At 40.4% G+C, this 18,245-nt stretch overlaps 1 protein-coding gene across 1 annotated transcript in view; it reads left to right on the forward strand.

The window, feature by feature from the left end:
• The first annotated feature begins 699 nt into the window (after positions 1–699).
• Positions 700–18,245, forward strand: part of LOC113554475 (ski oncogene) — a 49,966-nt gene continuing 32,420 nt past the window's right edge. The window contains exon 1 of the mRNA XM_026958351.1: positions 700–2,469. Coding sequence (XP_026814152.1) covers positions 1,540–2,469 — 930 coding nt within the window. The 5' untranslated portion in view covers positions 700–1,539. The remainder of the gene's footprint in view (positions 2,470–18,245) is intronic.

Raw genomic sequence — 18,245 nt, forward strand, 5'->3', positions numbered from 1 at the left:
AAATTTATCTAAAAAGTGCACTTTTCTGGAACAACAAAACAAAAAACATAATATTATGACGTCGGTGTGCGTGAAAACGTACGAGCCCGTATGTGTCGGTACGTCTTGGTCTATAAAATAATAATAATAATAATGTGACGCGGCGAATAATTTCGGGTTTTGGCGACCAGACGGTTGCGCGCGCACTAGCGTATACACACACACAGGAATCCGCGCCGCCGACAACGACGCCGCCGCCCCTTGTCTGGTCTCGACGTCTGCCAACGTCGCCGTCGCCGCTACCGTTCCGCTGTCCTATCGTCTCGCGCACACTGGTAACGCGGTGTGAGTGTGTGTGCACCGCTCTGCCCTTCCCACTGCGCCGCATGTTCTATCGCAACACTGTGTGTTCTTCCCACTCTGTTTTCCGATGCGTGTGCGTCGCCGCCGCCGCCGCCGCCGCCGTCGTCTGCGTGTCCGACCGCCGCTGCCGATCAGGGGCCAGCAGCGCTATTACGTTCGACTCGGTCACGGCACCACCACCATCACCGCCGCCGCCGACGCCAACCCGCCGCCGTTACCGCTACCTCCGCCCCTACCACCGCCGCCGACACCAACGTCACCGGTACCACCGCTGCCGCCGCCGCCGCCGCCGCCGCTACTACTACTACTACTACTACTACTACGACGCGCTACTACTGCCGCCGGCCGCCGCAGTCGCACACAGTCATTCGTGTAGTGTACGCGCGCCCGTCAACGAGTGTGTTCGTTTTGTTGTTCTCGTTCGCGACGTGTATTTTTGTTTTATTTTTATCATAACCATATATATATATATATATATATGAATACTGCTTAACTGTTTAATAATATAACATTGTAATATTGAAATAAAACCGTTAATTATTTTGAGTGTGTTCCGAGTGTGCGTATTAAGTTTCGTGTGCGCTTGTTCATCTCATACCAAAGGTATTTACGATATTAATCATCATAGCATACTTTTTGCGTGTCACGCGTTTAAACGCAGTATTTAATCATAAGTACGTGTACTTAACATTTTTACGACTTTTTTTTGGTTTGAGTTAATTCCGTTTTCAGTCGTTTTTCACTCAGAGTTGTCGTTCGATACGTTTTCGCAAGTGTTCCCGTAGCATGCGCGATTTCCACAGGTTTTCTAACGACCCATACCGATGTGTTAATGGTGTTGACGTCGACGCGGTCCCGCCGCGACACATGCCGTCGTCGACACGGCCGCTACGGCCACCGGTAATCGTTGCCGCGCGATCGTCTGCACACTGTGGCCATGACGTGTTCGCATTCGACGCGGCGATATGAGTACCGTCGTCGCAGTCGATCAGTGACCGGATTATCGCCGAAATCGGTAGCAACAGTAGTAGTAGTAGAAGTAGGAGTAGCAGTAGAAGTAGTAGCGGAAGTAGTGCGGAGCACGGACGTCCGTGCGTAAGACACGAGCCCTCGACTGTGTGGGCACGAAGAAGACGAAGAAAACGACGACGGCGACGACAACGACTTCTGAAAGACGACTCGATCGGCACGGTCGAGATGGAAGACGACCACCAAAACGAACAGCAGGTGAACAACCCGCACATAAACAAAGTGCTGAAAACGTACCAGATGAGTGCACCCAGGAGCTTGCAGGGACCGAATTCGGTGCTTGACGAACCGTCCGGCGCCGCGGTGGCCGTGTGCTCGCCCAAAGCGCCTATGGCCACCGCCACTGGAGGCGACTCCGAGTCCGGCGGGGGCCGAAAGACGCCGGCGCCAGCGCCACCACCACCGCCACCGTTGCACCCGGTGCTGTACGTGCCGGACCAGTCGGGATGCGAGCTGTTCGAAACGGAGCTGGAATGGGAGAAAATCGCTTGCTTCATGGTGGGCGGCGAGATGCGCCTGTGCCTGCCGCAGATCCTCAACACGGTGCTCCGGGACTTCACGCTCACCCAGATCAACCAAGTGTGCGACGAGTTGCGCATCTACTGTTCGCGGTGTACGCCCGAACAGCTGGATATGCTCAAGCACTGCCAGATACTGCCGGTGACGGCGCCGTCGTGCGGGCTGATGACCAAGACGAACGCCGAGCGGCTGTGCTTTGCGCTCCTCCACCGGATCCCGCCGCCCGCGGCCCCGGTGCCCGAGGACGTGGTCACGTTCTCGTTCGAGGTGTTCCATGACGTGTTCGGCAAGACCCGGGGCGTGTGCATGCCCGAGCTGTACACCGAAAAGTTCTCGGCGTGCATACAGTGCGTCGAGTGCAAGGCGTTGTTTGCGCCCCAGCGGTTCGTCAACCACATACACCGGTTCACGGGCACCAACTCGTGCCACTGGGGCTACAAGCGCGAGAACTGGAAAGCGTACGTCAAGGTGTCGCACGGGCACCCGGACTACGCACAAGTGGTCAACCTGTTCGAGACGTTCAAGGAGCAGATCGACGAGTCGGCCACCGCGCACTTTTCTTCCAGGAAACGAAAGCAGGTAAGACACTGACAACAATTATAATAACAACCGTTAATTTATAATATCGCCCGCGGTCGTTATTATCGTTGTTTTCGCATTATACTATAGCGATCGCAATGATGGTCAAACGTTTTCGATACTAAACTCAAAGTGTTATTTAATAATAGGTACACCTATATACATTTAGCTCTATACATAGACAATTCCAAGTACTAAGTCATTTTCGCTCAGATAACGTTATCCGTGCGCACTTGCGTTAGGATCAGTTGTCAAGGGTAGACTCGATTGCGTATGATTAACATTAATTTTTGGAACAACATTGCGCTTGTACCCACTCTGGAACCGCGCAGGTATCCTAAAATACGCGTCACGGTTGTATTATAAATTGGCTCAGACGTTGTACAATTTATAATCGGGTATACAATTTTCCAAGTACAGAAATTAAATGGTTTTTTTTCATTTCGTCTGCCCGTAAAAGTCTAGCAGTGGTTTAATGAATTTATGTTTATTTCAAAACAATAATCAGTCATAGTATTATACTTAGTTATAATCATCGTCATTGAAATTGCTGTTAAAAAAATTGGTTTAATATGGTTAGCAAGTTTACGTCATAAAACAATCAAAAATAAACATGTCAACAGATTGTTATTAATTTTCAAACTATTTTTATATATTTTAATTACGCATTTTATCGGATAGAAGAAAATTTTTTCATTGCCGTCTCTTGTGATAGAAAAATTTTTTTGATTTAATTTAATTTCAATATTAATATTGGTAATTAGTAGGTATTACACGTGTTGGTATATGAGCACTATACGCATATAGTGGCTATCTGTATATACTTTACATTTGATGGTAGCTTTCTGGTCAGTTTGTTTCTTCGGATTTATTTTATTCAATACGTTTTATGTATTTAACATAGTATAAATAATATGAAATTTTTATGGAATCGTGATGATATGAAAAATGGTAGGGTTGATCCTGATACGCAATCGCATCTTAAAAACTGCGCATCTGTTTGCAGACGTTTTCCGGCCACTTTATGCGATAACCGATATCGCATAAAGTAGTCTTGCCAAACGTGATCTATAATCTGTCTGTACCAGTTGAGTGGTGTTATCACTGTTATCGGGCGCGCTACTACAATAGCAGGTACGTTGTCAAGGACCGCTGTGATCTCTGTCTCTCTCATCGGTGTCGCCGAGTGTTCACGCATTACTTTACTTTATAATAATAATATTATAGTTTCCATTTTCTCAGTCGTCCGTGTACATTATCGTGTCATGTACGAAATGATTTGTTGACGCAATGATAAATAAGTAATCACACACTCTGCGGCGGGTTATCTGCGTTTGTAGTCTTGTCGAAAACAAAAACTTATAGGCACAACTTTTTTGGCACTAGTGTCGTGGCTGAGAGAAATACCCGGGTATGTCAGGAGATCGTGATTGAGTTACACCTCGAGTTTCGACGGTTGTCAAAAAGTCGGAACAAGACACTGCTGCTCCTGTTTCGGATTCGTCTGATTTACTCTCTCGCAAAATATAATTATATACTCGTATATAATATTTATAGGAGTTTCTCAAGTCGGGAAACAATTTCTTCGCGAATGGCGTCGCGCGATCACACCACAATTAATATTTTTCTCGGATAATACGCGTAACTAAGTTATTAATTATTGGTGTTGTCGGAAAAAAATGAAAAAAATCAGAGGAAAGAAATACCTGTTCAGAAAAACAAAAACTTACAATCATAATAATAATAACGATATAAACGTCCGGATTTGAGTGTACTCGCATTTACGTCGGCTGGCTATTTTCGCACGTACCTTGCGTGTGCTATTCATATTATATCTGTTATTGGTACATCAACGGTCACAGACGGCAAAGGAGGCAGTTGTCTCAGGTGGTAAAACTTTTTTGAAGGTTTACTTGTAGGAGGAAAAGGGGTGCTGCAGGTGATTGTCAAATATTTGGTGGACAAATGATAATGAATATAAATTCAAAGGGTCTTAGCGCAGAGTATAATTTCTGTTATAGAGGCGAAACAAGTATATCTTGCTTCGGGACGCTTTAATGTGTTGTGTCAGTGCAGAAAACGAGCGCCCGCGTTCGACAGATATATAGCGACAAACGCGATTTAATATCATACACGAGTATGAAGGTTCACCATGATAACATCATGATAATGGCAGTAACGTTATGCACGCGCGCGCCATTCGAACCGCCGTCCAGACGGGCGCGCGCATGTGTGTGTTTTTAGAGTATCGCGTGGAGTGAGCGAGAAACAGCGACGACGACGAGGTCACATATTATATTATTATTGTGGCGCGATTGCATGTGTGTGTGCGTGTGTGCATTGACGTTAGGCTGTCGTTAGGTGGAAGCGGCGGTGGTGGCAGGAATGGTGTGCGGCACACACGGTCGTCGTCAGGGCAGCGGCGCGCAATAACAAACCGTACGAACGAAAAACAAAATCAAATCGTGCGCGCGCGCGTATGTATGTGTGTAGCGAACAAGACGACGATATTCGTATGCACTTGTGTTCGACGAGTGCCGTCTATATTTAATAATATTATATTATATTTTATAGCCAAGGACACGGCGATGCTCTAAACCACACTCACGTCCGACTCGTCCACCCACCCACCCACCACACCGCTACTCGCTAACGGTTGACGGAACGAACGTAATATTACATATTATTATTATTATTATAAAATGCACCTACATTCGCTGTGTGCAATAATGGCGCGCACGTCATCCGTCTCCGACTGCGACTTTCGTTAACGTGGGCAACATCGGCTTGTGTGTGTGCATCGCTGTCCCCCGACTACCCGTGCGTCACGTATCTTCCCGGCTCGCGTACTATGACAACGACGAGATTATTCGATGTTTTATTGTTGTCGTGTTATTGACCGCCGCTGCATACAGGTGGTTTTTCGGGTTCGATTTTTCGAATTTTTATTGCCTATTTGTGTTTTATTTTATATGTATTATATATATATTTACTTACCATGATGATGTACTCGACGAACACCGAAAGCGACTTAGGAGGCGCGAGTTCACCACCGACTCGGGACAGTCGGGACAACGATCAATATTATTATATTAATATTGTGCTTTTGATCGGCCGCCACGGAGAACTGGTCGGTTAATTTATCGCAGACGCGGTGTAACGTTAGTGTCGGCGGTCGGCGAGAAGAAAACGTTTTCTATGATACCTTCCTACGCACAATAATATTACAATGATCGCCGACCAAACGCGTCAACTGTTGTTCTCTCAAATATATTTTTTTCCAACGGAATTCTGTAGTAAATATTTTCACTTGCTGAACGTGCTTTGCACATCGACGCCGGCGCACAAACAACTTAACTATAAATTGCGGTTTTTCCTAGAAATCAAAACGAAATAAATTAAAACACATTATAATAATTATAATATGTACGTTCTTTCTATTCGTTATAAAATATGCACTGTAGTCTGTAACAGTATGTTATCGGTGTTTGTCGCAGTCGTGGGCCTAACTTATAGTATAGTTATGCCTTTATTATCTCGCCGCCGTAACTAGTATTTACTGTAAATCGGAAACCATAAAAACGTTTATCGTCCCATTCATAAAAATCAGACAATATTGCCGCGGTAGGTAGTAGCTAACCTATACGTATGCGATTATACGCATACGTGTATGTTAATAATACAATAATGACGATTTATACAAAAGCGGTGCGTACAACAGGTTGTATATCGGATGAAAATATTTAAATGCTCAGACCGCACACCGTCATTGTTGGTTACATGGCGTGTATGTTTTTTTTTAGGTAAAAACGTGATTTGTAGGGCGATGGAAGTATCGCCGCGAACACGAAAAGTGATAATAACAAATAGACGATCGCGTCTACGGATCTTCATCGGCGCGGATAAACGGAGGTTAATACACCAACCGTTCTGATATGCCGATGGCTGAGACGAGGTGTAAAATATCGGTTTTCGCCGCGCGTCGGGAGTTCCGTCGCTACCACTGATATTTAAGTACATTAGTGGTCACTGATCGGTTACAAATCACAATGGGCGGCAGTGGCTTTATAACGTTATTATTATAAATTACGGCTAGACCTCTACTATCTCACACGTGAACGAAAAACGACTCTTGTAGAATATTATTTATGGATTAAAAAAAGTTTTTAAATAACGTTAAGACGGATAAAACGTTGGGTTAGGTATATGAATTAATATATAACGTTGTTTTCATTTGAATTTGAAGTCGGACCGCCTCTTTTTCAATGTATTAGCATTTAATATGAATTTATTAATATTACATTAAATTGGTTTCTGAAGAGTGAAGAATTTTCTTTCTCAAGATATGTTATTTTTAAGTATAAAAAATAATTATAAAAGGTTTTTAATCCTCTAGTAGATATTTTTTCGTCGACGGAAAAGAAATTCGTTAATGCGGTGGCTGAGGAAACTCGGCGACAGCGCAATGTTGTTACGGTACAACGCGTTCACGCTCGAGTCGAATATATATAATAATATATAATGTATAAGTGATCCAGGAACAGGTAGAAGGTACGCGTAAAAACGTCCGGTGAAGCCTCGCGCACAAAATATCTTCTTGTGACGGAAAACGATGGTCGTTGAAGAAATCATATCCGTCCCGGACGATGGTATTGGAGACTCGGATGCATTTTTTTTTTATTTATTTCTCGAAATGTTTTTTTTCTGTTTACGGTTTTTATATTATTTGATATTATTGTTATTGTTTCCGTCGCCGGGCGCGGTTGTGACAGGTTGATTGTATGGGCCATTGTTATTGCGTGCGGCGGCAGCATCGGGTTGTCGTCGTGTGTTGCGTTTTCGTTTTGTTGTTGTTGTTGTCGTAGTTGTGTTGTTGTTGTTGGTTGTTTTTTTTTGCGACGAACCGAATGAAAAACACGTCGAAAACAAAGAGAACCGGACTCGGTTAACCCCGCTCTTCGCTGTCACCGACGACTTCGTGTGCCTAGGCCCGGGCCGTGCTGAGGCGGCGGCGGCGGCGTACAATGGAAACAGGAATCGCAGTAAAAATAATAATATAATAGGGAACGAGCGAGTCGGGATGACGATGACGGCGCGAGATGAAACGGCGAGTGAGAGAGACATGTGTGCGTGTGTGGCGATGGCAGGGGGTGAAGAACAGGTCTAACGAGCTCAGGTGAATGGCCAGTGAGAAAAATTACGGAAAAAATATCCTTTTTAGGAACGTACGACGATCTTATTACTTGAATATCTGTGTATAAAATAAACTATACGCGTCTTTTGGAGTAGCGCGTCTGCACACTACTCGTTGTTTGTGTGCGCGATTTCAGAGGTCACATGTGTACGTCCTCCCGATGTAGATCCAAGTCCGTGAACCGACCGGGGGATATGATTGAAGAATACCCACGTGTATCGAGTTACCGCACGAATTTTCCTGGCTCACCCCGTCGAAATAACGTAGTTATATCCCTTGTATCGGCACTCATACAATATCTGTAGACAGCAGCCACGTAGGTGTTTTTCTGTATTATTATAATATAAGTACGATATTATTATCATGACGACTATTATTCGCGTTTTTTTCAAACGTTATTACTTGCAACAATCAATATATTTTTCTCGGTGTACCCTGTGGCCTGTTCTCGTCCACCCCGAAGGCTTTGTCAGCGACATGCTCATGTATAATATAATATGTATTATGTAGTACCTACCTATATGTGTATAGGAATTCACGGAACGCGAAGTCTCTACAGTCTATTCCGGGTGTCCCGGGGTTGGGGACACATACTCGCATAATATGATAAACCGATCCAAACATCTAATGATGTATACTGGTATATATATATTATATTATACGACCACTTTTGTCAGATACTTCCGTTAGTTTACCATTTTTGCGGTCCACATAACATCGGGTTAACATATAAGCTGCGCGTGCTCAACGATCGGCGCACATTTATGCATAACCCTGGAAATCCTCAAGCTTATATCGATTAGTTTGGCACATTTCGTTTATTTTTTTGGTGTTCTCAAACGTTCGCCGATTTGAATATATTTATACGTTCGCAAAGTACTAAAATCCCAGAGCACTAATTTGTATTTTTGTATATTATGAAAGCACTAAATGTTGGCATTGTAGCGGGAATTAGCATTTTACATACTCCCGTCAAGTCGAAAAACGAAAATAGCAATAATTCGGGTTTCGAGCGCTCATTTTTATTTTTGCATATCCAGAAAGCACTAATATAACACTAAGTTTTGGCACTATAGTAGGAATTAGTGCTTTTGTGTTTCCGCTAACTTCGTGGGACTGTAACAGCTGGGCGTTTTCCCAAGTCTGTGTACATAATAGTATGTAAGTTTCCCCACGTACGAACACTTGCGATAACGAATTTCCTTTGCGAATACCCTCTCGAACGAGTCTGTTTATAGATGTATTTACACATATCCTAGACAGTACATGATACAATGGTGGAACAGGTCGATATAAAGTGACAACCATGAGTGTCACCGAAGATCCATGGGATAAAAGATCTTTCTAAAATTATATCAAATGGCCAACTATATTCTATTTTTTTTAAAAATACATCAGTAACTAATAATTGTATACATTAATTATTACTATTTACTAATATATATATATATACTATATAGGTATAAATTATTTTAGATACCTACTGAAACTAAACAATCTAATTTTTACCTTATAAATATTTCTTTTAATTCAACTATAGGTAGGTATGCTAATTTCAGTTGTTTTTTAAATTTAATTTATTTCGTATTTCTATGGCCTTTCAAGATTAAAATATATTAGGTACATTGGTGATTGGTGTATGTATATATATATATATATTTTTTTTTTTATATTGTATAACGTTTTACATTAAACTCAATGATGATTATAGTGTAATACAAATATACTAATTTTAAGTACTTTATTATACTCCACCTTATAACTATAAGAATGAATAGAACAATATTGAATAAATTGTTTGATTTATCTGTGAGGCAAACACATCATCAACCAAGTATCGATCACTCTTGTAGACTTGTTGGGATTGGTGGGAGCAATGCCAAATGTCTATCCAGAACTATCGGTATTCGGATATTAAATAAAATACGGCGTTAATTGTATAACTATAATATATGCATATAATATATACATTTATAATTGGATAATTTTTTTCTTTGCTTTTTACAATTGGAATCCTGCTTGCACAATGGCGAAAAACCGGTTATCGCCCGTGTGCACTAATAATAATAAGATTCTCGCGATATAATATGTTATCATAATTTTTTCCTGCCGCGTGACACGTTGTTTGGATAGAAAAAAAGAAAAATGCTGAATCGATAACATTTCGAGGATACAGTCGTTTTAAATAAACTTGTGGGATTCTTTGAATTCGTGTAGTGGATCAGGACCAGGAGTAGGGCAAAAATTAAGAAATAATAATATATTCTTCTGGCTGAATACGATGAGTGTGGTGTACAATATAATATAATCTGTGCTCGCGTTCTGGTTCTCGCACGCACAATACGCGAACGGAGGTGATCGCGCGCGGGGCCAAAGAGCAGCGGCCAGCGCTATCCGCACCGGTAGAAATAGCCGCGATCCAAAATTAGACGCGCTCGGACGGAGCCTGTGCTGCCCGCCGCCCGTACCTGCCAGAAAGTTAAATGGATAAGTGCGAGGAAAAATAAAACAGTTTCTCGCGTGTGCGTACAGAAGGCACATAACATTATTATAATACGTACAATAAATATTTATGAACCTATTCCGTTTAACCAGACTTTCGTTTTTCCGTGGACCCACGACCGTAGATGTCGTCTGCGCGCACTCACGTCGCCAATTGCGACTCTGTAAAGACTGCAACGTCCCCGATGTGTACGGCGTGTTATCGATTTCGAGTATTTCATATTACGATAACGATAGTTATTATGGTATGCGTATAAGTATTAAGTACACCTCCTCCCGACAACTAAATCGTCGCCAATTAACGCACGCGCACGCATCAATTGTTGTGTAACACGAGACGCGACGGCGGCGGCGGAGTGTTTTTACACGTTTTTTTTCCACACGTAGTACGTCTACTACAACTTACCGCGTGGTGGCTAACGATGTGATATTTTCGTCCCACGCACACCTCCGCCACAGCTCCGGGATCCGCGGGAGACCGTTTGTAAAATTATTTTTACGCGCACGCGAATCGTCGCCGTCTCGTCGCTCGTGCGTCTACGCGGACGGATCCGACGTCATATTTTAATGATGGTTGTGATAATAACGAGTAACGATATAATATGTTATCATTTAATATTTTTATTGTTTTTATATTTCGCAGTCATTAATTATTTATTGTTCCCGGCGGGGTTTGCAGACGTAGAACAGACCGTGCGATTTCATATGTTACGTTTGGTTTTTAAACAATGTATCATAACAAATTTCTGTTTCAACGTAAGTTAATTGTAAGTTAATCGCAAAACACACGCTCATAGGGTTATTGATTCATATTGCGTTCTGAAAGAAAATTCACTGTCGCCGCAAACATTATTTCGAACATAATAATATCTACTTAATTCCGGAACGTAAAGGTACATCCGATAACGGATGTCGGGATGTTGTACATATTAATATTATAATATTATTATGTATTTCGCTACACGCTATTTACGTTTTGTTGTTTGGAACGCGAAATTATTTTATACGTTACGCGACCCCTGGTGGTCTCCGGCAATCGCGCAACAGTGGTCCTGAGTATACGGAGGTAGGGACAGGCGCGCGAGCGAGAGCTGAAAAAAAGTTGATAAACAATTGTCGGCACTGTTGGCGGCGGTCGAGGATAGTCCTATGGAGGTATTGTGCAACTATATTCGTCTCTCGGTGTAAAATGAAAAACGCCGACGATCGAGAGAACCGGTTGTTGACCCGCCGGCGCACCAGCGCCGGCTGACCTTCTCCGCTCAAACGCATGCACGCACGCACGCACGCACGCACTCACGCACTCATGCACGCACGCACATGCGTACGCTAGACCGAACAACTCGCGCCGCCGGGCCGCCGTCAGTCGTCCGCGCGCGGCGCTCGCTTTGCTGCTGTCGCGTCTCGGCTCGTTCGCGCCAATGCCGCCGCCATTGCAACACGTTCACGAGCTTCCCACCCGTCGTACATCATCCTACCGCCACAAGTCTGCTGTTACTGCAGCCAGCCGACGCCGTTAACAACGACAGCTACAAAAAAACACAACGCCAATACTAATATTATTATTATTATCGCTATCATAAACTCTCTCTTTCTCTTTCACTTGTCGAACGTGCCTTTTTTTTTTAGACGGCGATGGATGGCGACGATAATAAAATACTATATTTTTATAATAATGTAATATAATAGCCACGAAGGTGTTAGGCGAGTATTATTATTGTTTTACATTGTATGTCATTATTATGGTACAATGTGTCGTACGATTCTCTTTCGGCGATTCCATAATGTTTTATACTATGCGCCAAACCTGATAGTCGTTCACTCGCCAGTCACCATCAATGTCGGTTTTATCTGCACCCGTTTATTTTAAATTGATGTGGACTCACTTTTTTTCCCTCATACTAGATTTAAAGGAGCACATGAGCCACGAGGCATAGCCGCGTAGTTGAAATGTATTCTTATTAAAATCCATTTTTAATTTTATCTAATACTAAAAAAAAACATAGTTAATGAATGTATCACGATACTTATAAATAGCAATTTTTTAAGGGGCCTCTAATATTGATAGTTGCACCTTGATGGTTTGGCCTTCCGATACTTAGATCTGGCACTGCTTACTATGATAATATTATGTGTGTTATACGATTTTTGTTAATTTGCAACGAATTCTGACGTTGTTATAGACGTCGCCGGAGAGCCATAAATTTGAACAGCGTTCAACAACGATGCTTTCGGTTTCCTAATGTTTATAACTTAAGTGTCCGGACAGGGTTGGGCCCAAAACATTTGTTGTCGCGCGTATTTATTATAATATATTTTATTATCTTACTGCTGCGTATTATGAGCGCTCGCTGTTAAAGTTCGACACCAGCTAGTGTAAATAATTTACGCACCCACGAAGTAATATTATACCATTATCGAACGTTATTGGCCGGCCGACGAACGTCCGAGTTTGGCCGTTTTGCGTGTTAAAATACGCCGGCACTCGACGATAGAACTGTACAGTGGTTCACAAAAATGCTCCGAGGTCGTTCCATAATAGTTACACGTTTGGTAGATGATGCATGAAAATACATAGCTGCAGTGTTGTTACTTGTTGGTGTTCATTATTTTTTTGATTTAAAACTGTTTTTTTCAATGTATTTTTCTCTCTAGCTGAGCGTTCTCTGTAATACAGAAGACATCGTATTATTGTTATGGTGGGCGACATAACGCTCTAATTATCTAATTTGATATGAATAATTATTTATCTTACAGACGAAGTACGTTCTGTATACTTAAATAGCTAGGTGTTATAAGGTTATAACTGTTCTGATTATTGCTTCGTGTATGGTGTATTAAGTCCCCGGAATACTGTTTTAAATTGTTAGATTTTATCCATTTTCTCGTTTTTCGTTTACAGTACACATTTGGCCCTAGATTTTACTGTTTCTCATAAGGACATACAGTCAGTAGTTTCCTATACATATATGGATATATGATCTTCCGTAGTGATATATTTTCATCGCATTTAATGTATAAATTACATTTTGTTCTCGTTGCACAAATTTGTCTGTCAAGTGTGTTCGAAATCGAAACGACATTTCATTCCTTTAAAGCATATATGTATGTATATTATTATTATCGTCGTCCCGGATAAAATGATACCGAATCCCTTCACTTTTTCTATTAGTACAATCCACTTATTTTTATACTTTTTTCTCAGTTATCGTCGTTTAAAACGCTGCTGAAAAACGGTTATATGCTGTCGCATTAAATATGACATTATATCTCTGTTTTTATTAGAAATCTGCTTATATAGTACAAGAATATTATAATTATGCGCCATTTAGCCTTGGATTTGTTTTCTTCATTTTGGTTAGGTGCGGAGTTTTTTCCTCTCGCAGTGTGCGATAATAATCCGTCAAAGATTCCTACGAGGATATACTTCGCCGTCAATTACAATTACAATTCGAAAACAAAAATTAAAATTAAAACACCAAATCGACAATAAACGCTTCGCAATCGACGCTTTCTTCCGTAGTAAATATATAACTGGCCATTCGCAGGCATCCACAACGCCGACCTCGTTCGTAGTTTAATGATTTCTTTTTCGAATTCGAGTGTATAGTGATCAAAGTCGATCGTAATAATCTAAACTATGAAGTATGAATCATTTAACCTCGGAAGGTCTAGTCCAGTATGTTTCTATACATTGTTAAAGTCGCTAACACAGAACCCACGCTAGCTATATTATACCAACGCGGTGTACACGTGCCAGACAATAATAACGGACGCAACCGAAGCTTTGGTGGCGTCGTTGCGTGTTGTGCGATTTGGCCTTGTGCGAGAGTATATATGTACCTAGTGTATGGCGTGTGTGTGTGTTTATATATGTGGAACGTTAATGCAGTTATTACTGCACTTGGTGCAAGCGAAACCTTTCAAGGATGACTGCAGTTTTTTTTCTCTCCTTCGTACAGCAACCGTAAAATTAAAAAATAATAATGATTCTATAATGACGCGGCCGCCACGTCGTTCGGTGCATTAAATTGCGATCCGACGGGTAAGATTGATTTTTCAGTTATTCCCAAACTATAAAACAAAGTTATGAACTCTGGCGGTGCGAAAAAAAATCAAATCAAATAAATCCATTTAATAAATGGGAGGGCTTCCTTCTACTGTATAAGGATGACAATTTTTCATTTATTTTTGCATTTTACGATAGCGACTAGGGAGTGAAGGGTGCGCGCACTTACCTAATGCATTTTTTATTTTTTTCCGCTTCGCTTTATCATGAGATTATAACCATTAACCACTCTATACATAGCGTACTAGTGTACCACCGTAATTCGTCTGTGAAAATGGAATTGGTTTAAGATGGATTTTTTTTATATTTATAAACTATATTAAACTTAGTTTAACATTTTAAAGAAGATAATTTAGTTTTATTATATATTATATGAATAATATTTTGGGTTTTTAGTATAAAAAATAATATTTAAGGAGAGTGACGGTCTCTACAAATAACTGTCTAAAGGTGATTTTTTTTTGAGAATAAAATTCAGAGAGTCAAAAATACTTCAAGGACTCTATTTCTATATGGCTGCTGCAGTATAGTAATTTTCGGTTTCGTGCCAGAACTTTTTTTAAAATTATATACTGTTCGAGGAGACCGCAGGGTTATAGAAATGCCGTAACAGTTTTCTCGAGTAATAAACGAAATTGAAAAAAAATTATTTACTAACTTGTGTACAGGAATGTAGAAAACGCGATTACAAATTGATATAGGTATTAGTGTTAACAGTATTATAGTTTACCTACTGTAATATATTTACTGTAATGATTTTTAAAGAACGTATATACTAATTGTTTTATTTTCAATTAAAACAGAAAAACGGTTTTGAAAAAATAATATTTATACTGATTAAATCCTTGTAATTAATAATATTGTATGTGCTTACATTATCATTCAACACGTGCAAGGAGATTAGTAAAATCAATAATAATAATATACAACCTGGCGGGTTATTGCGGCGTTGGAAAAGAGTGGCGTGCCATCCGATAACAGACGAGATTTAATAGGTACCTGTAATGCAGTCGTGGTGATGACGGTATGCCGTAATAAGTTGTAACTTATAATAGTATAGTGTTACTGCGGCTACCGTATAATACGTTAATTATTTAATTAATTATTTTGTCAAGTAGATAAATATGAAGCCGATTATATTTTGTTCTCGGCAAAATAATAATCGGTATACATAATATAGTGAATGTTATATCATGTTCTCTGACGTAAACAACCAATCGTATCAATCCGATTGTGTAAAGAATTCGCAGTTTCCCAATGTGGTTAGGTTTAGTGGTGACCATATATTTTTATAATATTTTATTTTAATATGGCGCATAGAATAAAACACATTATCCACACACTATATACTTGTATCGGACTTCATGTGAACGACACTCACAGTTTATTTTATTTGTTTAGATTTTTCTTTGTGATTTTTTCACAGTAATTGATATTGACAATATTGTTATATAATTGTCGTTACTACATATCAACGAGATATATATTTTTTTTTTTTATAGAGGCGCGTAATCAATAGTTTATTTGTAAATAAATAAGCCTTTAAGACTTTTTTATAGCTACGAACGATTGCATGATTATTTCCATAAATGTTTGAAACTCGTACTTCAACCGTACACTCGCACTGTATTGTCCCGCATCTAGCAATCAATTCAAGCTCCGAAGGCATCGCTTGCGTGGCATATAACTTTTATTTTGTTTTTGTTAATTATTTTCGGGAGTCGCTTCCGTTGATTATTAAATTAATATTATTATACTGTTATAAATCGCATACAGTCGTGTTATTGAATAATTAATGAATAATCGCGCACGGGCGCATTAACACATTATAATATACGACTTACCGCGGATCGGAGCTGATGAAAACCGGTGCGAAATAATGATTTATGGCGTTTGTGTGTGCACTAGCTCCGGGAGGGGGTTAAACAGCGGTGTAGCGACTGTGACATCTGTATTTGTTTCGTTACTTCTTTTCGTCGGAGGGACGCCTGATCTTTCCCCCCTAACTCTTCCCCCTCATTTGATGTTTTAGTCATTACCCCCGAGGCAAAATATGTTAACTGTGCGCTGGCGGTGGCCCTTTGAATAGTATCTGGACTCTGGAGGTGTGCTTGTATATAAATAATAATAATTATATTGCTTATATTATGTTCCTATATTATATTTGACACGTACAAGGTGTGGAAAACACTAGCGAATAGAATCGAAAGAAAGGATGACCGCGTGGACGAAGTAGGGTTGTACGTCGGCGAACAAGAAAAAATATATAAATTTATGATTATTTATTTATACAATATAATATAATATACGGGACCAATAACAAAAAAAACGTGTTTTAGGGTTATTGTTGGGTAAACATTTATCTATTGTTAACAAGTTTCCATACGGGGCAGCACCCGTGATATTATCATTATTATTATTATTATTATTATTATTATCATTATTATTCTCCACCGCTGTCGCGGCGTTTAATAGCAATTGATTTGCGTGGCGGAGAAAACAGGGGCTTTTTATTTCGCCGATCGACCAACCCTGTGCGACGGCGCCTTATGAATACGTAACGATTTTCCAGAAAAAGAAAACAACAAAATATTCCTTCTTGTGTGCGACTGTGTTTGTGTGTGTGTGTGTGTGTGTGTGCGTGTGCGTGTGCGCAATATTTCTAAAAATTGCCCTCTGACTCTGCACCGTAGGAATGCAATTGGGAATTTATACAAAAATGTGTACAAAATGTTGTACAAAATGTGTGCGAGAGCGTGCAACAGCGCGTTACGGTCGAGCATAGTCGGGGCTACGCTAATAAAAAGAGGAATTCTCGATTTTATATTTATAGCCGTATTATGTGCACGTGTGTTGTGCCGCTGTGTGGTGTATATTATAATATACTGTTACGTATATGCTGTGCGCATTTTGTTTTTTGTCGTGTTATTATATATTTTTACGCTTTAAATTTTGTCCGTATACATCGGTCACCGACCGCCATCCATCGGGCCTTTTTTAGCCTTCGCAGTTTCGCAGTATTTAATAGATTTCGGCCGTTGTCGTAAAAGCTGAAGTAATGATTATTATTTTTCTTAGTACCAATTAAAATATTAGATACCTGTAGTAGCATTATATTATTATATTGCCGGGATCATCGATTAATATTTTTTGGTGCAATTCAAATTTTATGTTCATGTTTATCCAAAAAAATTAAAGATAATATTAAATGTACATTAATAAAAACCTGATTTAATTAAACATAAAAAAAAATTGATTTTTTTGATATTTTTTTTTTGTCCCGCGAGACAAATAAAGTTTGTTAATGAGTTGTTATTAAATTGGTGACTTTTGGTGTTATAGTGCAACATAATTTTGACTTTTGACATGTCACTCGGCCGCGGCGATTATTGATTTCGTTCTGTGACGATGCTCCTGAAATTAAAACTGTTGTGGCATAATAATTTTACAACATGTGTATCATTCTTATGGACGCATCACGGCATCAGATTTCACGCACTGCAAAGCTTCGGTGCTCGCGGCGTGTGATTTTCTCACGAAAAACCGGCGAAATCTCACTCTCTGTATTATTGGACTTATCCGGAAAGCAAACAACCGCGGCGCCGCGAACGTGCCGGTCACCGGTTTCTATTGCTCTATCCCTTTATTTCTCTCTCTCTCTCTCTCTCTCTCTCTTTCTTTGTCAGATTTCGGGAGGGTCGGTATTACAGCAGAAAAGCGGTTGACAGCTGATGACGGACAGGAGGTCTGAGCAGGCGGTGGTTAAAAATATGGTGGGGGGTATGCCGCTCGAACCCAGCAGGAGTGTATTCATGCACAGAAGCGCGAACATGAATTTATGTGTGTGTACACACATTCACTGGCTGTATTTAATATTATATAAACCATAAACATATTATTATAATTATGTATATGTATTTATTATGTGTTCACCGTGCACATGGGTAACTAACGCATTATGATGTATACAAAAAAAAAAAATATGAAACGATCAATAACGTGTTTTTTCTC

This window comes from Rhopalosiphum maidis, chromosome 2 (assembly GCF_003676215.2).
Source record: "Rhopalosiphum maidis isolate BTI-1 chromosome 2, ASM367621v3, whole genome shotgun sequence".
Classification (NCBI taxonomy): Eukaryota; Metazoa; Arthropoda; class Insecta; order Hemiptera; family Aphididae; genus Rhopalosiphum; species Rhopalosiphum maidis.